Genomic DNA, 22,291 nt, shown 5'->3' with positions numbered 1-22,291 from the left:
TTCCTTCCACAGCCAGTTCTTCTCAAGCTTCATTTTTTGCATAGCTGGAAGCTTTCAATCCACAGACACAAGCTGGCGTGGGGCAGCAGTCCCAGCACATGCTGCGTGGAGCATCACGGCTACTGCTGCCTGTGCTGCAGAGGCACAACTCACCTCCCAGGGCCCTTTCCCTCTCCTGCTTCTGTACTGGGGTGTCTGGTGGCAATGGAAAGCAGAGGGTGGTTGGCATGTCCTCCAATACGCGTATGGGAGGGGGGAATGGGTGCTGCTGTCCTTCCTTAAGGAGTGACACAGCTCCTGCTCATGGGATGATGGGGAGCAATCAGGAAATGCAGTTGGGAGAGGGGAGACAAAAGATGAAGGGAACTTTTTTCCCTTTCCCCCTCATCTTGGGCCTCTAAGAACTTTTTTTCCCCTCAAACTCAATGTGATTACAGTTTGTGTTTGCCACAAACATCCATGTGCAGCATGAGAAGAGCGTGCGTGGAATGGGAGCTTCCACATTTGAGGGATATACATCCCACGTGCATTTGTGGAAACTCTGATGTTTGAACACCCTTATTTCACCCAAATAAATCCATCCACAGCAATAAACCTGCCTGGATCATGAGTCACACCTTAAATATCCCCAAAATGGCACAAACCAAAGTGTCACTTGGGACAGAGGAGCACCTCTAAGCCAACTCACCACTTCATGTCAACACCATAATCATCTTTGTCCTTACAGTAACTCCCTGTCCTTCTACCAAAACTCCTGCCAGGTCACTTTGCCCCAAGCACAGCAGCATGGGGAAGGTCCCATTTCCCCCATGTTTCCCCCAAGATGCCAAGCCCTGGGGATGCTCAGACCCCATAACTCCAAGTATCGCCCTGGGAGCATTCCAGAGCAGCCGGTACACAGCCCCATTGCACGTCAGGATGAGTTTCACTAGCCTGTTGTCATTTTTTCCATTCTTATACCTGGAGAAGGCACTTGGGTTGCACCTCCAGATTAATGAAAAAGGGAGAGAAAGTGTTTGAGAAAGAAGCCTGAAAGCCACTTGCTGCTCTGGAAGACAGCGAGCGGAGAAGAGCCACCCCACAGATCGATGAGCTTTTCAAGCAGTATATATCTCCAAGTGTTTTTTCCTCTGGAGTTTAATAAATTGAATTCTTTCCTTCCAGATTTTCCACTATCAGGGTTGCAGATACAGACCCCATGTGCAAATGGTCTGGCTCCTTCCTCAAAAGGTTAGAAAAAAGGAAACAGTTGCAACTAAAAATATACCTAGAGAATATAATATATGTTTGTATACACTCAAATATGCCTTTACACACACACATATATATGAAAGCTGCTTTGAAACTCTTTTAAAACCATCCGCACTGGCCAAAAGCAGCATTAAAAGTCTCAGACTGAAGGATAGGTGCCAAAATCCTCAGATTCCACGTTTGGTATTTGGCAGCCGGGTCTCTGCATGTTGTTAGAGCCATCACTCCTATATGAACCACACTTCTGAGATAACTATTTAGTTTCTCTGAACTCTTCTGCATTTTGGTGGGTTTTGTTCAACTCCACTGGGATGGCATTGAAGGATGGCTCACCTGGCTTCTGCCTTACCAGCAACTGGGGTTTCATCTCAGCATCTCCATTTCTTCTGCCTCCTGCCAGCTCCTGGGGTTGCCTGAGGCTCGGCACAATTATCATCCTGCTCCCTTTCTGTACATCCTTGGTTTATGCTATAGATGTTTTGTTTGTTCAGTCATTTATCCTTTAACCAGAGTGAGTCATGGTGGCTTCATTTTTTAACTGTGTACACATATTTAATAGACATTCTGTACTACATAATTGCATATTGAAATAGATGCTGTACTTATGTGTATACATACACTCGTTCTGTGCAGAGAACATCCATTTTTTTCATGCAGAAGAACCAAAAGAAGAGAAAACTAAGCTGCGTCCTGCCCAATGCTGGCAGGAGAGGTATGAGAAGGGCCAAAGTGAGCCAGAGCTGGTCTTTTCTCCAGTGTCCTGCTGAGAAAAAGGGGGAAAAAAAATCTTCCCAATGGATGGGACACCAGCTACCTCCGTACCCTGCAACCCCTGCCCAGGGGTGGGCGAGGACAGTCCTTTCCAGAGCAAGGCTCGGCTGCAGTTCCCCAAGGGTTTCCCACCAATGGCACCGATGGATGTCGTTTTGTCACTTGGGGAGCATGGTGGCACACAAGCACCTTGGAGCAGGGCACCTATGTGCCGTTTACATCCAGTTATGCTGCTCTCCTCCAAGCAGAGACTGTTGGCATGTTTAGGATGAAATGAGATATGCAAAAGGGATCTACTCCAAAAGCAGGGAGGAATGCGGTGGCAAAGACACTCAGTTCCTGCTACTTATCTGCTTTGGAGAACCATGATCTCCAAACAGCCTTTCCTGGGCTTAGCCCTGACCTGGTAGACACCTTTGCAGAGCCAAAGTCTCTTGCGGGAGCCAGCACAAATACCACCAAATTTTTGGTGTTTTGGATCTATTCCTGATAGAAAATATTTCACAGGAGAGGTATGTGCAAATGAAGAGCTCACATGCTCTGAGACATCAGATCAATGGCCCTGGAGAGCACGGTCCCCATCCCACCATCTCACAGACACCTGCCCAGGAGCAGGTGAGGGATGGAGACACCAGGCTGGGCTGAGATTCCCTTAGAAACAAAACACACTGCTCTGCCCAGATGTGCTCCAGCATTGCATGGAGGGAGGTGAGGATGGAAGACTTCATGCCAAGCAGAGCAACATCATCCATTAACATCAGCCATCCCTACCCAGGTCTCAAGCAGGGGACTTCACAGGAATTTGCTTTATTTACTGGAACTACTTGACAGCCACGTTTATGCTGTGTTCCAGTGGCTCTGGCCATGAGCAGTTGTGCTGTCAGACTGCCCAAAATTCTTTACCCCCCTCCCCCAAAAAACATTTATTCGGGTAATTATCCATGTTCTTAAGTAAAGAAAGGGTGGAGGGCTGTCCCCTGTGCCAGATGTTTCTGGCTTGTTAAATATAAGCTGGCCAGTTGGGAAACAGTTCCATAATGCAGGTTCATGGACAGCAACGATGAAAAGGACCATCTAGTTCCTGACATGGCCCCGGGCAGGGTCAGATCTAGGAAAAAGCTCCCTGACTGCTGCTCATGGACCACAGGGATGTCCCACTGCAAGGATGCTCTGGTACCTGGCATGGTCACACTTCTGGGGACACTCAGCCAGCTGTGAGCAGTCCTGCACTTGGTCTTGAGCTGAAGCAGTGGAAAAGCTCATCACCACCGTGCAGATGTGAATCTCTGAACTTCAGAGGGAATGCTGGTTGCTAAAATGCCCCATTGCAGAGATGGGTCCTGAGCAGGTAGAGGCAGCTTCATGGGCTGCACCCCAGGCAACCCCCTCCGTTCCCAGCCCATCCCAGAGCAAACACTCCTGGCAGAAAGCTGAACCTTATCCCACCATTTGAGGTTTATGAATATCAACTCAGTTCTGTGCTGGACAGTGGAAGGAAATGGTGACCTGGAGAGTGGAAGCATTAACACGGATTTAATTGCAGACAGGTCCCTGGGATGCAGCTGGCATCATTGGAGCCTGGACAGCCCTCATACAGCACAGGGGCCAGAGCATCACCATCACCCCATTAACTGGCTGCATGGTACCATTTGGGAAAAGCACGCAATCCTTGTGGGAAACCAGGGCTCGGAGCCAGCAGAAAGGCTCACCGCAGCGTGCCTGGGCAGCTGGCCCCAGCCTTCCATTAACCAGAAGGGAACAGTGTGCGGGCACGTTCAGGCCATGCTGATGGCAGCTGCAGAGACCAAGGTTAAAGCCAAACCTCCCTACTGCTCCTTGCAGTGAAATACCAGCTCTGCCTGAGGACACAGGACAGGGTCCAGCCCTGCATCCCCCGCCAGTGCCAGCAAAGGTCACGCAAAGGCAGCACAGGTCTGGTTTTTAGATCTCAGGGTATCCATCTGCATTAATTACATGTTTGCTTGCTGCCTTAAGCCTGGCTGTCATCCACCATTGGGGCAGATCCTTCAGCTCCTCAGTAATTGAGTTACAGGGAATTTCACAAGCTTTTGAGCTGCCCTCGTCACTGCAGCATTCAGATGTGCTCCTGGAGAGCACCAAGGGTCTCTGCCAACATCTGTGCAGGACCCCTGCATGAGGATCAACCCTAGCAAGGAGCAAAACCTGCCAGGAAACCCAAAACCTGAGCAAAGCCCAGCTGAGTCTCATCTTGCACTACTGATGGATGCAGGCAGGTCTGAGCATTTCTGCAGACCATGGCTCTTTGGTGGAAACTATATAAAATGGGATGGCTTCAACCCAAAACTGAGATGGGTTTCCAGCAAGCATTAGAGGCCAAGGGGCCCTGGGGAACCATGAACCTGCCTGGAGCAAAGCCCTGAGCTCAGCACCTGCTGAGGCGCTGAGGCAGCTGGGCAGGAGCCAGAGCATGGTACCCTCCATACACATGCAGCTATCCAACCCAAAATACACCGTTACCCCCCTGCCACCAAACCCCTCATTTTAAAGGAAAAGGATTTCTGTTGTCTACTTTGCCCAGGCTGGCTTGCTACCAGCATCACCAAGTGCAAACCTCACTTTCTGCCCACCCCAAACAGCACCGGTCAGATGGAGCAGGAGATATTTAGCATTTTGGGTAAGTTGCTTTAGATGCCAGCGCAGAGCTCACTTACCATTTCTTCCCCTCAATGTCATGCTGCTGCACTGTGTAGCCAAAAAACGCTTCCTTAGAGCCAGCTATGATTTTGGGCCTCCTGGTGTCAATGTTGAAGGTGTCACTGAACCCTGGGGAGAGACAAGAAGGATCCTGTCAGCCAAGGTGCTGAGATGGTAGGAGAAAACACTTTTTTGCTGTGGTCAGAGACTGAGCAGGTCACCCCAAAAGGCTGTGCAGTGTCTACCCATGGAGATATCCAAACCCCAACCAGACACAGCCCTGGACAACCTTCTTCAGCTGACTCTGCCTGAGCAGGAGTTGGACTAGATGACCTTCAGAGGAGCCTCCAACCTCAACAATCCTGGTAATGCTGCTGCTCCCCCAAGTTGTATAATATGCCCCAGGAGGATCCCACATGAAACAGGGTTGATTTTGCCCCATCACAGCATCTCTGTAGCACAGCACTCCCACAGCCAGCCATGATGCAGATGAGGCTTTAAGCTCCAAAGCACACCAATCCCACTTCACCTGCAGCCACTCAGCACTCCTGTCCCCAGCAACGAGCCCCCAGGGAGCAGCCAGCCCCAGGGCTGCAGCTTTAAGCAGGTCATTTAGGGTTTAGAGGCCACAGCTGTGCAAGCCCTGGAGGACAGCCCCTTCCCCAGCTCAACTGCAAAGGGGCTTCACCTCAGCCAGCACCAATGTGCTCCTAGGGGCTGCCGAGCTGCTGCCCACTGCTGATACCAAAGCAAAAGTGTGTTTCTGGTTTATAATAAAGGAAAAAATGTTTTTCTTCTAGGCTGCTATAAAATCAGCTGAAGCCAGGGCTGCCAGGATGGGCATGGGTAGGAGAAAGGAGAGCACACTCCTCCCCTCTGACATCTGCCCAAGCCCCCTGAGGTGGGTGATGCTGCCCTGCTTTGCTTCCCCAGCTGTGGAGCAGCAGCTGCTCGCAGTGGAGATGGCCACCACCACGTCCCCACATGGCCCAGTGGGGGCCACATGCTGCGGGTACATACAAAATGTGTGGCCATGCCAAGTGTGCCTGGTCCGGAGCCCATCACCCAGCCCGGCTGTCCCCGTGGGCCACATCCTGCTGTCCCCAAGGGCTTTGCAGTACCAAAGAGCCAAAGCTGGGGCTCACTTTTCCTGTGCAAGCAAAAGCCGGTGTTGCTGAGGGTTTGCTACAGAAAGGCAGCTCTGGGGGGCAATATCCCTCAGGATGGATGCTTAGAACTGGTAATTTTTGGGCTTAGTCCTCTCCCCAAGGCTGCTCTGGAGGATGCCCCTTCCTGCAGGACAGCAGGAGCAGTTTCCCTGGCCGTGGCATCCCTGCTCACAGCCCACATGCGTCAACCTTGAAGAGCAATTTGCTTGCCAGGGAGCAAATCCTGGGGGATTGGTCTGGCAGCCCAGGAGCCAGACCCTGCAGCAGGGTGTGCAGGTGGGGCATCAAGTCAATCTCCCCAGAACTGGGGTGTGTTTGGGCTGCTGGAGATGCCCCTTTGCATATCCATGGGTGCAGGAGCTGCTTCGAGTTGTGCCCGCAGACCCCATGGGTGCATTCAACGGAGAAATTGGCTGGAGGCGAAGACCACCCCTGGGCAGTGGGGGAAGGGCACTGTCTGTGCCAAGGAGCTCTGGCCTTGTGCTGCCTCTGTTACTGAGGGCTGCAGAATGCTGCAGCTGTCCGTGTCCCACAGCCAGCAGGCATCAGCCCACGATATCCCAGTGCACATCTTTATCCCCAAACACACACACATTGGCTCAGGCCAGCAGCATGCTCAAACCTTCCATGGTTTGCATGGAGGGTGCATAGGTGCAAATGCTTCATGGATTCTAAAAGGAGGTATTTTTTTTCTTAATAATAGTATTATCCCCGTGGATTTGCTTAAGCATAGAGGAGCATGGCCCAGGTTCCAGCAAGGAGTGATCGTGCGGGACGGATACTGATAGCCAGGATATCATGGCTCTCTGTTTGCCTTCAGGCAGAAAGTAGCTGCTGGATGGTCCGTGCAAATAAAAGATCTTGGCATCCTTATTAAGAACAGCTTTAAAAGCAGCAGAAGGATCACGTTTGGTATTTATAGGGGTATAGAGGGGTTGTCAACAGGAGAGGTTGGGAATGCTGCTTCCCAGGCAGAAAAATTCAGGATGGAAAGTGTTTTAATAGGTAGGAATGTTAGGGATAAACCTGATTTTTTTGCAGTCATAGGAACAAATCTGCAACATTGGCTCCTTAAGCAGAGAACTGCAGTCTCGCCAAGGAAAGCTGAGGTAAGGAGCTTTAAAATCCCTCAAAAAGAAATTCTAGAAAGCAGGGGGGGAAAAAGGGAGATGCGAGTGGGATGAGAGCCAGCATATTTTGTGGTAGATTGACCTTATTTAACACTACAAAACAAATTAAAACCTCGTCTGAGTTAGCTATTACCCAGTGGAGAAACAGAGACCAGGGCTGGCCATTGAGAGAAGTGATGGGCAAGGGGAGGGGGGTAGGTTGTGGGGAGCACCCTGGGGTGTCACACTGCCACCACCAGCGAGATGTGGTGACACCCTGGATCTGGCTGGAAGATGGGGATCTTTTGGGGAGCAGGTTTTGTATGTTAAGCAAGGTTCAATTCCAGGTAATGCAGAAGCATCTTCACTTGGGTGCAGAGCCAATGTCAGAGAGGATGTGATGGGGTTTCTTCTGATTTTTTTTTCATTCAGCAGTTTCTCTGATGTTGCACTGCAGAGCTCCAGGCAGAGGTTTTTGGGGAGTGGGAACACTGGGACAGGTTGGGGACCCCCATCCCATGGCTCCTTGCATCATTGTGCAGCTGTAGCCTCCTGCAAAAGGCAGCCAGACTGGTCATGAAAAGCAACATAAACTCCCAAATAAATAGCAGGAATGCTTCATTAAGCGCAAAGGGCTCTGAACCAGGGGGGAGCAGGGAGAAGTGGTGCAAGGGGCTCATGCCCTGTGCCGGATCATCCCACTCGCAGCAGGTAACGGAGAGCAGGGAAGGCGATGGGGCTGGAAAAACAAAATGATCTAGAAGCAAATTTCCAGGCAATGGATGGCAAAGAGAAGGAATTTCAGAAAGCCAACAGATGTGGGTGCATTCGAGGCAGAAAGAAAAAAACCCATATAATCAGAGAATATTTAAACTGGCTTCAACTAATGGGAGATTTTTGAGGGGTTGTCAAGGAGATTTAGCAACCCGAAGAACCGAGTCTCATTTTCTTGTCAGGAGTGACATCACTGTCATAAATAAGTGACCAAAAGCCACATGTTTTGCTTGTGAGTCTGCCAAGGCAGGAAGCCTCAAATACCTCCTTTCCGAACTGGAGCTTCTGTTGAGTCCAAACTTTTGATTCTTGTCAGGTCAAATATTGAGAAGAAAAAAAATAAAACACATTTGAAAAACAATACTGGGAATAAAAGCCACCTTTCCTGCCAAAAAGAATAAAAATGAGTCCTCCTTGTAAGGGAAACCTCCGGGAGGGGGATGCTCTCAGGGTCCCAGCACCATCCTCCTGCCCATACCTCTGCCTGCATCCTTTGGGCAGGCAATGGCCCTCACTGCGTGAGGATGCTGTAACGCAGGCTGGCAGTGTTTGCTGTGATGCCCTAACCCTGCTTCTGCTGCCTTGAGGGGTTTGGGGTTTTAGCTCGTTCCCTTTGCTCCAAACCTTTACAGTTTAAGGAGATGTGAGCCAGGCAGTGGATTTCCTGCTTTTTTTTTTTTTTGACTGTGAGGAAAATGCAGTCAATATTTTTGACTGCATCGTGCAACTCCAGACAGAGTTTCTGGAGAGAAGCCGAGCCAACACGGGACAGTGACACAGCGAGGAAAAGCATCTCAAAGGCTGCGGCTGAGTCTGGCCCATGGGAACCTACGTCCGGATCTGCACCAGCTTTTCTGCTGAATTTCCCAGGGCAAAGGCAACTGGCCCGCTGCTGGGCTGCTGCGGGTCCCCAGGGACAGCCCTGGAGGAGATATGGGATGTGGAGACACTACAGGTGACCCAAGGAAAAGGTTATGTGTGGGACACAAGAACAGCACGTGCCACACCAGGCTCTTGCTTTCTTGCAGGGACAAGCAAGCTGCTCGCTGGAGGAGCCTGAGAGTGTGTGGTGGGGGGAAAGCTTACATCTGCCAAAAACCTGGAGCGTGCCGGATTCAAGCAGCTCAGTCTGGCACTTTAAACTCTTTTTGCTGTTCTTGCTCCTTGCTTCTTCTCTCATTGCTCAAACCCATACAGGAGAGGTGCCCTCTGTGATGGAGCAGTGGGTCCATGGACCCCAGCATCGCCGCTGTGACCCCTGTATTCTCAGCATCCCTGGGGATGCCACTGGGCACCCAGTGCTGGGCTGGGCTCCTGTGACCCCATCCCCACCACCACATGGGCTTTGGTGGCATCGGATGCTCCTCTGCAACCCATCTGCCATGTGCTTTATTTTCTTTTCTTAGGACTGAAATATTTAGTGTAACTGGAAAAACCTTTAATCTTGATACAGGGTATTTGGGCAAAAGCTAGCAGGTCACGAGATGGAGCAGGGTGGGCCACATGTCCTCACACTTCCCTCTAGCTCTAATCCCCATGAAGCACTCTTTGCCAAATGAGATGCTGAAAGCACCCAGTTCCTCTCCAGGTTGCTATCTCAAAGCCAGCATTTGTCATCAGCTATTAGGAAACAACCCAGGGTTTGGTGGCTGCGGCAGCAGTGGATGGTGAGCCAGGGAATACTGAGGATGAACAGAGGATCAGTCATCGCGGGCTTGTGTGTTGTAACATTCCTGGTTACCCACAAAATCTTTGACAAACAGCCCTGGGGCATTAGATACACAAGTACCTTGTGCTTCCATAATTCCAGCTTTCTGGCCCCCCCAAAAGCCGGGGAGGAGCTGCCTGATAGCCACATTTTGCAGCGCTAAGGAACATGCTGATTATGCATCTGCAGCGCATTCATTAGTGATAATGCAAGCAGCATCAGGAATAACTAGCGGCAGGTCTCTGATCGCCCCTTTTCCAGGCAGCTGCCAGGAAAGCGATAGGCTGGGGGGGTTGGGGTCGGGGCATGGGAGCTCCATGCACCTCGTGGGGTGGGGTGTTTATTAGATTTTCCCTGGCCAAACCTTGGTCAGTGGATGGATGTGGATAACTGGCTAGCTGAAAAGGGTCACATAGACATAGTCCAGCTGGCTGGACAAAAATGCACATCGCTCTCAGCTTATCTGAAGTAAAGCAAAATACACTGTCTTTGGCTGTTCTTGTTACACAGTAACAGGAAGATTTCGGTGGGAAAAGAATGTTGCAGGTGGGAACAGATAACTACAGAAGAGAAACTAGGGGCGGGCTTGGTATTTAGGCAACTAACCAATAATGAGCTTAACTTTTGTAATATGTATGAGCTAATTATAAGAAGGCATAAAAGGTGACTGTAAGAGACAATAAAGGAAGTCTGCTGATCACTCATATTGAGCGACTGTGTCTTCCCTCCGTCGCAACAGGTGGACAACTGGTAGGTGGGCAGGGGGTCCCACTCAACCCTACTGTGGGGGCTGTGCAACCCCCCAAAATTAAGTACCCACCATCAAAGCTTGGACTGGAGGCTCCCTTAGGAACCCACCTGGATAATCCCCAACATGCCCCATGGAGCAAACATGATGATACTGTTTGGTGACCCTTTAGAGAGGGAATGAGCTGACTGCTCTGGACAAGGAAACCAGTGAGGGCAAACAGATGCATGGTCTGATACAAGGGGAGTTATGGCATCTCAGCACATCTGCCCTGGATCCTTCTGGAAGTCACAGCTTCCCTGCCAGCAAACAGTGTCAACAAGCAACGGGGTCATCTGCTGCCACCGAAGGTGTTGATTTTAACAAGCCATGGCTCGACACCCCTCAGCCGGGCTCTCCCGCTTTTAGCCCAGAACTGTGCCCTGCTTGCACTGAAGCCTCAGGGAAGAGGAGCTGGCATGATCTGACATTTAGGGACTCCTTGGGTTGTCCCCCAGGGTGGGCTGTGCATGGAAACATAGCGCTGGGGTCCCCAACCCTGCACAGTGCTTGCTGGAAGGGGACCAGCTGCTGGCATCACCTGCCTCCTCCCTTGGCACTGAGTAGTCACCGGGCAATTGCCGGGGGTGCCACTGTGTCTCTGGGGACTCCCAGCCCATGGGATGGTGCAAGAGCAAGGACAGAGCCCATGTGCAGGAGGTTTCCCCCAGGACCATCAGAGAGAGCTGGGGTGGTGGTGGGGTTCTCTCACGCAAAACACCCCAGGGTTTGTGCCAGGACAGGCAGCGCTGCCTGTGCAGCGAAGGGACCATCCCAAGGATGCACATCCCAGCCCAGCACCCTCGGCTCAGCCCAGGGTCTTGGGAGAGGTCCCACACAGCAAAAGTTACTTTTAGTCAGATGGGAAAACATCAGCATTAATCCTCGGGAAAATATATTGACCGGTAGCCACAACACATCCTGGTCTGGAGACCACCACAGAGCACTGGAAGAATTAACCCTTGTCGCCGGCACACAGCTCATGCTCGCTGCAGCAGGGCTGCCACTGCCGCCCACCCCTGGCATGGGCAGAAACCCCCGTGGGCAAAACCCCCGTGGGCAGAAACACTCACGTGGAGGATTTCTGCTCAGCTCAAGGTGGAGTTGCCGATTTACCACATCCCGCAACTACGCTTTGCAGTAACCATCCTATATCTACCAGCAGCCCGTCTTTAAGGAGATTTCACTCCACGGGCTCGGTTGCCCACGTAAGCACGGCTGGGGCCGTGCCGCCATCTCTGTGCCGGAGCCATCGGCCGGCAGCTCCACGCAGGCAGCCCCGCGCCCCACCAGGCTCGCCGCCGCCATGCAAGGCACACACACATGTTCCCTATTAAGCAAAGAAAGGCAGCTCTGCTGCGGCTTGCTTTAAAGGCTCAAGCAACTGTGCAATTAGAAAGGGGAAAAAATTAAAAGAAGTAAAAAAAAAAAACCAAACCAACCAACCACCCTGGTGTGCTTTTCCGTCAGGGTGTTTAGAAATGTTCGCAGTGGCAGAAGCGCTGCAGGCTGGCAGGGAGGCGTGAGCCTGTGGCAGTGCTCCTGGGACCGGGAAAAAGCTCTTTTTCCCCCCTTTGCAGCACCGAGCTGTCCCAGTCTGGCTGCTCTGAGCCTGGGCTGCGTGCAGGGGGATGCCAGATGTAATTGCAGCAAAAATGACTACTTCTGGGGAGCCTCCTTCTGCAAGAAGAGAGCCTGAGCACACCAGCGAGGGGCCAGCAAGAAGCATAAACCCCCCCTCCCACCCCAGCCCCCGCAGGTCTCGTCCCACACACACCGAGCTGTATGGGAGAAGCTGCGGGGTCGCCTCCTGAAACCAAATGCTTGCCTGAAACCTCTCTCAACTTACTTAACCCCGAGCAACTTTCCCTTGCGTGTGCGATGGGACAAACCACCTGTGGGTCACAAAAGTTAACTCCAGGTAAAAGGGTCTTGCTTTATTTTGGAGGGCTTTCCCCACCCCCCCCCACCCCCCCCCCCCCCCCCCCCCCCCACCATCTGATGCTCCAGAAAACCACTCACTAATCCTGCTCCAACAGCAGCCCAGCCGAGGAGGGGGACTGGGAGGACACCACGCTGCCCACCCACCTACCCAGTCATTCCTGGGGAGCCCATCAAAGATCTCCATCCCTTTCAACTCCCCTTCGCCCGCTTCAAAGGCGCCCACCTCGCTCTTTCCATCCTGTTCCTGAAAAGACTTTTCCAACAGCCTTATTAACCTTGGGCTTTCTCCAGCACCTTTCCCAAATAAGCAAAAGTTACTCCCGGTTGCTTTCCCCTTGCCTGGGGAATTGGTGTGGGCGCAGGAGGGGGATCAGGCACTTACCCGGCAGGAGGCAGAGGGAGCAGGCGAGGAGCATCCCGCTGGGGAGGTCCATGGGAGCACCGGCTGCCCTGCTCCCCGGCCCCGAGCATCCGCGGGAGGCAGCCAGCTAGACTGGTAGCCTCACTCGGAGAGCCTTTCCTTATCCCCAGCCTTTCCCGGCTCCCTGACAGAAGGCGAGCATTGGGAGGGAGTGGGAGGGACGAGTGAAACTTGTAGGAGGTACAGCAGAAGAGGACGGCAGAGGGGACAGCCTTCACACGGCCACGGCACCCTTTAGGGATTGGCTTCCCAGCAGGGCCATCCAGCTAGGAACTTCAACCCACTGCAGCACCCTGGTTTTCTCCCTGTGGCACCCCACTGGGGTCCCCTGGGGACCCCCTCATCCTGATGAGGGCTTGGTGATGGAAGGTCTGCACGGGGTCACCTCTGCTGGGTGCCACCACCATTCAGGTGCCACTTTGGCATGGATGCCACCTCTGCTTGAATGTCACCTCTGCTTGAGTGCCACCTCTGCTCAGGCAGATGCCACCTAAGCTTGGTTGCTACATCTGCCCAGATGCCACCTCCAGCTGGGTACCACCTCCGTTTAGGTGCCATCTCCACACAGATGCCACCTCCAGGGTAGAAGAGAATGGGGCCAGAGCCCGTGGCACCAAGGAAGCTCTGTGATGCACCACGTAGCTCTGGGGCAGCTGGTCACAGCACCTACCCAGGCACGAGCACGTGTCTGCTGGCACAGGCACTCAGGAGAGCCTGGCTGGGAAGCAAACAGCAAAGGAACAGGAGGAAAATTGCTAATGGGCATTTTCTTCCCCTCTGCCATGGCCATCCTTGGGCACAATGGGGTGCTCCTGCTGCACACAGCTCTTGGGCTGGTATCCCCAGTGCCCCTGCACCAGGCGCTGCTGTCATTTAGGGCTCCATCACTCTGTGCTTGGCTAAGCAGCCCAAAACACGTGAAGTACATCAGCATCCCCAAGGCGGGACTTTCTCCATCCATCCTCTTCCTCCCTGGGCTGGGGACACCCCTTGGGGGAGAGGCCTGGGAGGCAGCTCCAGCAGGAGCTCAGCTCCAACCATGGCAAGGCTTTAGGGCTGGGACACCATTGACTTGCTTCCACTTCTTCCATATAGAAAAGATAAATCCAGTCTTTGGTTTATAGAGTAGATGTGACCCAGGAGGTCCTTCCCCACCTGCCCTCCAACCCAAGCCCTGGTTGCGGATGGGAGTATCTCCACCTGCAGCTGCTACCTGCAGCAAGCAAGCTTGGCGAGGCCGACCTCACAGCCAGGAGAAGAGCAAAGCCAGAACACTCTGCCTGCTGCAACCACTGCCGTGGTGCCAGCTCCTCTCCCCTTGAAGCAGAAAAGCAAGTCAAGGTCCCTGATGGGACTTTTGTCCCTCTTCCCACCCAGCAGAGAATGAAAATCTTTTGAGATGGGTCCAAACGCCAACGTCTCTGTCTACTGAGCGTCTGTCAGACAGTCTGGGGTCTGTGGGAGGGAGGGAAGCTCTGCTCGAGACACTCCTAGATGAAACAGTGTCTGGGAGATCCAGTTTCTTTTCATTCTCCCCATTTCCCTCCTGAAAATATACGTTTGGGGTCTGCAGGCGGGAGAGGACACATGTCTGGAACGGAGATCAAAGCAGCAGTAGGATCCAAAACCGGCACAGAGATGTGGATGCTCTTTAGCTTGTTTGTACAGTGCTCTTTCCACCAGCAAAATGCGGCTTGACAGATATTTTCAGTTCCTAACTACATTTTCCAGCTGTTTTTCTCGTATATAACTCTGGAGTAAAAAGCAGCATTTCAGGGGACAGCAGCAACTGAAAGGAACAAAACGCATTTCTGGTTTGGTGAAAGTTAAAAAGGATTTTTTTAGGGAATAAAGGGAAATATTAAAAAGCTTGGGTGGGAAGCTCAGATGAGGTTTAAAATAGAGTAACCGGAGCACAGAGGGAGGGACCCCTGAGAAGTGGATGCTCCAAGCAGGAGTCACAGCCTCGCTGCTCCTGCTCCTAGCCCTGGGCTGCTGACAGGGCATGCGAGGGGAAATCCCTTGCTGGGAGCTAAAGTCTCCCAGGCAGTTGGAGCCAAGCCAGTTTTTCATGGAAAAAAAAAGAAAAATAAATTACAAAAGGCCTGTATCATCTTGAAATTTGCATCTCGCTTCAGTTTTCGGAGAGGTTGTTTGGAAGCAAGTCACTGGAACCACCCGGCTTGAAGGGTTTTGGGAAATAGCACCAGAGAAAGGGTCCTGGGTCCCGTGTTAACCCTCCCGCCCCAAACAGAGCAACAGGGTCTCAAGCGCCACATTTCAGAAGTTAAAACTCTCCATGGAAAACCAAACAGCAGCAGCTGCCTCCTGCCTTGAACTCCCCAACCTGGAAACCAGAGGAAAGTCGGATTTACAGGGATCCACTTCTCCACTCCTGCCAGGGGACCGGCCCGAGAGTTTCTCTGCACCCACCACAGTTCCCGTGAAGCAAAACAATGGGAGACCCCCCCCCACCAGCTGCGTGGGGCCCACCAGCGGCTCCCCCCAGACCCCTTCTGCTGTGTCTCTCCTTGCTAGTTGTCTGCGAGCAGCCTGCAGGTCCCTGGGGGTTTCTCATTAGTCTAGATTGGACCCGACTGGGGTAGCAGGGGAGCGGGGTCTTACTTGACTCATCTTCCGCGAGACTCGTTTTAACTAGACGGTCACCCACGTGGCTGCAGACCCCTCCTCTGCCAAGTTCTCAGTGCTCGCCCTCAGACATCTTAATAAAACCGAGAGAGAAATGCCAAGAGTTCAAAGGAGAAGAGCTGTGCTGTGATGATATTGATGTAATACTTCCAAAATGTAAACAGCTGTCAGTGGAAGCGATGGATGGGAAAACAAACCCCAAGGAAATAATGGTATTTATAAGTATTGCATCCTTAATATCTAAAAAGCCTACGGAACATAATTTTCATTTATTAATCATATGATATTAATCCAGTAAAAAGCAAAAAAGCTGGGCACATATTAAGAGCTGCCTTCCCACTTCATTTTTGGATCCTGCTCCGATTTCAGTGCTGTTTCATCCAGCCCAGGCAATGCTTTCCAAAAAAATCTCTGCCTGCAGTGGCACGGAGCCGGGGGCAGCCAAGGAAACCCACACGTGCTGCCACAGGGTGAAACAAACTCAGGCAGCTGAAGGAGGGTTATTTTATTTATTTATCCACCCCTACTCCCACCCTCCCCATCTCCCAGCTGCTGACTGCACTGAATGCAGCAGCAAGGGGAGCAGTTTCACACATGAGCATCACGGGGGATGAGGACTGGCCGGCAGCATCGCTTCCTCGTGGGGCGAGCACACGCCAACCATCTCCAATAGAGACCGGCGTGGCTGCAAACAAACAGCCGGTCCCTGCGCAGGCGCTTGGAAGGGCGGTAGGAAAAGATTTGCTGCGAGCTCTTCCTGGCTGTCAGCAAGCCCTTGGGATTTTTTGCTTTATGTTGGGTTTTGCTGGGGGATGTAGGGGTAAGGGGTGCTCAGAACCAGGATGCTGCGCTTTGCAGGTGTTTGCAGGATCCACCCCACCTGTTTAATCAGGCATCCCACCATGCTGCAAAACAACCTGATGAGAGCAGCATCAAGGCCTCAGGGATCTCAGGCAGCCAGGAATAAATTGGTGGAGAAAGTGAGAAACAAAACAATTTTCTCCTGAAAACAGAACAAAGCAACAGCTTTTGGTGGGGAATGGCAGTCCTCAGCTTCCAACCCTGAAAAAGTCTGGATCGTGAGGAAAGTTTCTTCTTATGGCTCAGATGTCTGAAGTCTGTGACCAAAAACCCCTCATATTTTCTCTGCCAGCCTGACAGTTTCCAAGTGTCAAGGTGCAAACTAAGGCTTGGGCACATCAGAGATCATCCACGCTCTGCAGCTGGACATCACTGGGCTTAAATCACACACCCCCCTTCTGCAGAAGCAAAATCCAGGAGCTGAGCTCTGCACCTGAGCCCCTGGCAGTCTGTACCTTCCCGACCATCAGGACTTTCTGCAGATGCCTGCACGAGTCAGTCAAAAGCAAGGAGAGAGCAGGCAGGGACAGTTTCAACCCAGGCAGCAAGTTCATCTGGCTGCAGATCTGGTCAGGGAATTACACAAGCCATTCCTGAGCCATTCCCAAAGGGAAGATCTTATGTCTTCCCCAAATTAACATCCTTGGATGGCCTTCTTATAAAATCTGGAGAAGTAACACACTGCACTGACCATGCCCTTGCAGCTCGTGTGAGGATGACCCCAGTCTGCACAGCTGAACCAGGAGATCCTTCGTGCACCACTTAATAGCAAAGCCTACAAGTAACTATAAATTCCATCCATGCATCCCAGTCCCAGCTCCAGCTCTCACCCCGATGCCTCCAAACCCTACACAAGCTTGTGCTACTGCCTCACTGGCTGCCTGACCTTCCTCCTCTGCATTTTGAAGTCGTCCCAGCAGTTCACTGTAGGTTTTCCCAGGTGTGATCATTTTTTTCCAAACTTCAGCCTTTCCCTGCGGCAGATGCCCCCTTGAGCCTGACCTTTCGGAGGGTGTCATGTATTGGATGCTATTGCTTCTGGAGTTTTGGAAGAATTAAACTAGGATACAAGGAATGTAAACAGAGGCCAGGAATGAAAACAAAATCCTGAATTCACAAATATAAATGGAGGAAGGGCTGATGGCGTCATGTGGGGATTTAATTGCCAGCTGCCCCAGGGTGATGGTGCTGCAGAGGGTCTGGGATGTGCCCGGTGCTCACAGGGGTGCTTCTCCCACAGTTGCAGGGGAAAGGCTGGGTGCAGGCTGGATGCTCACGTTAAACACATCCCCCAGCTCAGGAACACCAAACACTGCTCAGGACCTGGGTCTGGGTTCAGGATTACACCCACAAAGAGCTTTGGCATGGCAGGAAGGGAAAAGGCAGCATGAAGCCAGACTGCCAGCAGCTCCCTGGGGGTCTCTGCGTGCTCGGACCCCTGGGTGGGCACAGTCAGGTGCAAGCAGATTTGTGACAGGTTTGTCACCCTTGGGTGGTGGGGAGCAGCTCAGAGCCGTCTGCCGAGGGCGAGCGTGGGCCAGCACAGCACGTGGCGCCGTCACGCCTGGCCATCATCAGGCAGCCCTGCTGAGCTCAGGGCTCTGGAGACGTGGTTGTCCAAAACAAAAGCTGATGTAAACAGAAAGCCAGCCTCTCCCAGAGACTGTCAGCTTCGTGTGAAGCCAGGAAACCTTACATCTCTACAGAGCACAAGACTAGGAAGCCAAGAGCCTCCCCTGCCCTGCCAGCACAGTGCCCGGCGGGAGTGACCCAGAAGTTTCGCACTTTGGGATGCTCCAGGATTATTTCTGTGCCCTGGGGTTCTCTCCATCACTCGCACTATCCCAAGGACAAGAGCAACATGCCAGCTGGGATTGCCCCGGGTAGAGCCAGGGGAGCAGAGGGAGACCAGAGCCTGGGAAAGGAAGGGAAGATGCTGAGCCAGGACCCAGGGCATCCACGGGGGTGTTGCCTGTGGGAGCCAGAAAATCCCGAGTTATGCCACACGACTGATGTTCAACATCTGCCTCCTTGCTGGCACAGTTCAAGGTGCCTGCTCACAGCATCCCACACCAGCTGCGGGATCCCTCCACCTGCACTGGCCATCCCAGGCCAGGCCAGACAGACCCAGACAACCTAATCCATCCATTTGTCCAGGGAAGCTGAGGAGGCGGCAGCCACGAGCAACACCCAACTCTAGAAGCAACAGTGGGGGACAAAATATACACTAACCCAAGAGAAATTCCTTCAGTGAAATGGTGCCGCAGAGACCAATTGGCTTTTTATTTTTTTTAGTCTTTCTAAAAGGAGGAAAGTAATTTAACCTCCGGAAAGTAGAGACTTGGCACCTGTGCCATGTTTAGAAGAACTTTGGCCCTCAGCTTCCAGCACTCAATTAGCATAAGCTGTATTTATTAGACCTCGCCAAAATGCTTCTTTCCTTTTCTTCCGTGCCACCAAGCTCGTGCCAGGGCCAAATGCTTTTGTAGCTGGACCAGGGCTCACAGGGGCTCAGGGGTGCCAGGCTGAGGTAGGCAGCAAAGCCCTCGCAAACAATATTTTTGCAAAAATATACACAAAATTCAATAGCCGAGACGCAACTTGTCAGGTATTTCTTGCCGTCTTGGCAATTGGCGCCCAGCTGTAAACATCCACCTCCGAACAGATGGCTTTACACTCCGAAAGCCGCTTTCTGAAGTGGGCGAGAACCCTGCTAACAGAGTCACTGGAGTCCCAGGACCCGGCGGCAGGGAGCTGGGGGAGCCGCAGCCTCTCCAGGGGGGACTGCGAGGCTGCAGGGGGGGGAGGAAGCAGCTGTGGGGGTGGGGTCCCCCCTATATTTAAGGTCACTCCTCTCCCAGCTGGACCCCAGACCCGAGGCTCCCCAGGTGTCTGGCACTGCTGTGGTGACTTCACGATTCAAGCAGCTTTCCCAATGCCGTATTTACAAACCACCAACGGTAAAAGCAGTGTTTGCTACCGAGGAATTTCTTTGTTTACTTAGCTAGCATTTTTTTTTTCTTCTATTTATTTAGTCTCTCCCTGTTTATTTCGTACTGTGAATGAACAAACATCTACTCTGCCTGGATAATGAATTGTGAGGAAGAATTCCCTGGGGCAGAGCTTGTGCTAAGTAACTGTGGTCCAAATTCCCCGCCTGGCCCATGGCACACGCTGTCTAGACGAGTTCCCAGGTACGGCAGCTTGGATCCTGCTCGGATCTCTTCCACACATATGGTGCACACACACACACAAAAAAATCACACAGTTGGGTTTTTCCCCCCGTTATAAGAAGCATCCAGGCTGGATAGATCCCAGTGCATCACCCCAGAGGGGCCCTGGGAAAGCCCTAGCATCCCAAGCACTTAACCCGTTCTCAAAACAAGAGAGATTAAATACAATCAAAACAAACTTCCCCCTGGGAAATTTTCCGTTGCAGAAAAAACCTTACGTAACTATTCCCAGCTATCTATTATGAATATTACTTTATGTCCAGCTCCACAGCAGTGCTATTCGCAGCCGCAGGTTTCTGCTACCTCCATTTGCCTGCACGTAGCAATTTCTCCCTGTCTGGAGGCAACGGCTGTGCAATATGAATTCTAGTTTGGTGGGATGTTCCAGTTTAATTCTACTGAAATGACACACAGAGCTAAGCCTGAAACACAAATGGTAAAGCTATTTAAACCTTGATTTGTCAGGGAAGATGCCAAACTGTCTGTGTGCAGTTGGCAGTCCATAAAAATCACAACATCAGAGGAGAGCTTGATTAATACGCTGCTGAACCTCCTGGACAGGAAAATATGCAATGGTAAAAGTTACTCTGGGCACAAAATCGTTTGCAAAGGAGGGAGAAAAAAAAAGCTTTTTAGACCTGCTTTCCTCCCTGTTGTGCGAAAAAGGGAGGCACAGCCAAGAGAAGAGTGGTGCATCCATCTCCTGCACACCATCCATCTCTCGTGCACCATCTATCTCCACACACCACCCACTCGGACCCCCCACATTCCCTGGGGATTAAACAAGGGATATTGCTTGCACCCGCACAGCTTCATGCTTTGTGGTGAAAATAAAAAATTACCAAGGGGGAAATTGTGTCAATTCAGACAGAGTGGGAGAAAAAATCCACCCACATGATGGACTCCGCATAGGGAAGGTGCCCTGGCAGCATCACCCAGCCAGCCCCTGCAGAGCTCAGTGGTTTTGCTGAAGGTGCTTAAGGAAAGGCAGGCGAAGTTTTACACTGAGTCCAAAATATGGGGTTTCCTTCTTAAAGGAAAGCAGTCTAATAGCCTCTCTTAGCTCAAGCTTTGAGGGGATTCAAAACTTTCAGAAAAGGGAAATACAAATTTGACCTGAAATTTGGTGGAGGCTCGAGACTGTCATGGCACAAGTCCCACCAGTTCCTCCCCACTGCTTGCCTCCACGCCAGCTTCCAACACTCCCTCCAGACCAGCAGCATTGAAAGGGTAAGACCAGCCCTCACATCACTTTATTGGGAATTATTGCTCCTCGATGCAGGTTAGGAACTGAATATTTTGGTCATTTCTCCAGAACAGTCCACTACAGAAAATAAGCATGTTACCCACTCCAAGACACAACTAGGTTAGTATAACAAGCCTTCATGCTTTTGCAAAATACCTCCTTCAAGCAGCTCAAATGCCTTTCCAAACCAGAAATGCCACTGGGCAGCAAAATCTGATCCTCAGCTCCCCATTCACCTGACTCCAAGAGCACTCAGTGCTGGCATTTTCTAGACAGCCCTCTCTAAAAAAGGGAAGGATGAGCCATTTTTAGACTCTGGAGACAGATTTAACACATTCCAGGCACCTGAAGAGCGCTCTGCTTTGCTGTCCATGCTCTGGTAAGGCCATTACTGGCTGAGCGCTCCTGCAGAGGATGAGTGCTGCGGTCCCCTGCCTTGCCGATGCTGATGCCCAGCAGCCAGGACCCAGCCATGTCACAGGATATTGCCTCTGCTGTAATGTTTGCAGACTGATAGCAGATCCCTGCTGCCCTGTGGTTCAGCACCCACATTAACTTAAGCATCCTCTGACGGAGGGTTCACTCCCAGCAGGGTGGCTGGCAGCAGCTGCCCTGCAATGAAGCACGTGGAGAGGGCTTTGGCTCTTGCAAGAGCATCCCGGTGTGCTTCACATCCCCAGCACACGCTCTCCCACAAGGCAAGCTGCTCTGCTCTTCCCTCCCCATTGCCAGTATGACAGAGCAGATACCTTCGCGTACAGGATCATGTAGGTTGGCAAAGAACTTTGAGGTCATCGAGTCCAACCATTAACATGGTCCTTTAAGGCTTTTAAAATGCCCCCCCTCTTTGCTTTCCATTTTTGAGTCTGCTTGCATACCCATTCAGTTTGTCAAACATCAAAGCTTTCCTACTCCCCAAGTTTCAAGCACAGAGGTGTGAATTCAGCTGCGTTTAGTGCCCCTTTGGCCACCATCTCCAAAGCCGATGGACATTGCCAGGAACCACGTTGAGCCTCCAGTTTCCAAAAGATTCTCTTGCACATTGCAGTCTCACAAGCTCTGCCCATGTATTGAGAACGCCGATGTTTAACAATGATTTAAAAAAAATGCTTTTAAGCGATTTTTACAAAGTGCTTAAAAAAACCAACCAAGCCTCCCTGGCTGTGGCTGCTGTGATAGGAGAAGGGATGCACGCTGACCTTGGACATGACAGCCCAGCCATGGCCATGCCGTGCAGACTGGCACCTGGCTAGGTGTCAGGGATAGCTGAGCAAGGCAAACAAAAAGCATCATCCTCAAGGCATCGTCTCTCTCAGTCTGCACTGCTTTAAGTTTCATACTAGAGTCAGTGCAAAATTTCCTGCTTCTGCTAAAGAAGAATTTGAAAGTTGTTTTTTTTAAGTAAAGATCAGCCAAAGGAAGGTGCTTTCTTTGTTAATGAATTCAGGTTTTGCTTCAAAGCTGAGTGCCAGCACATTCTCAGATTTATTTATTTATTTTTTCTGGAAGAAAAAGTTGAAGACATTATAACGAAAGCCAGTTCTTCACAGAGAACGCTGACCCTACTTTTTACCCTTCCCTGGCTGCCTGTGCTGGCCGGAGCACTGGCAGCTCTGCCATGCAGCATTGTCTGCAGAGCAGGAAATGCCATCTGAAGGCATCCTGCTAAAGGAACCAAGAGAAATGGAAAAA

At 51.7% G+C, this 22,291-nt stretch overlaps 1 protein-coding gene across 2 annotated transcripts in view; it reads right to left on the bottom strand.

Annotated features, from left to right (window-relative positions):
• The window catches only part of ITGA11 (integrin subunit alpha 11), a 54,236-nt gene extending 41,470 nt beyond the window's left edge, over positions 1-12,766 (bottom strand). For both annotated transcript variants that reach the window (XM_055715884.1, XM_055715883.1), the window contains exons 1-2: positions 12,572-12,766; positions 4,716-4,827 (exon numbers count right to left, since the gene is read on the bottom strand). In XM_055715884.1, the coding sequence (XP_055571859.1) occupies positions 4,716-4,827; positions 12,572-12,623 (164 nt within the window). In that variant the 5' untranslated portion in view covers positions 12,624-12,766. The remainder of the gene's footprint in view (positions 1-4,715; positions 4,828-12,571) is intronic.
• Between the last annotated feature and the right edge of the window lie 9,525 nt (positions 12,767-22,291).

This window comes from Falco cherrug, chromosome 7 (genome assembly GCF_023634085.1).
Source record: "Falco cherrug isolate bFalChe1 chromosome 7, bFalChe1.pri, whole genome shotgun sequence".
NCBI classification, from domain to species: Eukaryota; Metazoa; Chordata; class Aves; order Falconiformes; family Falconidae; genus Falco; species Falco cherrug.
This window is presented reverse-complemented; position numbering and strand designations above follow the sequence as displayed.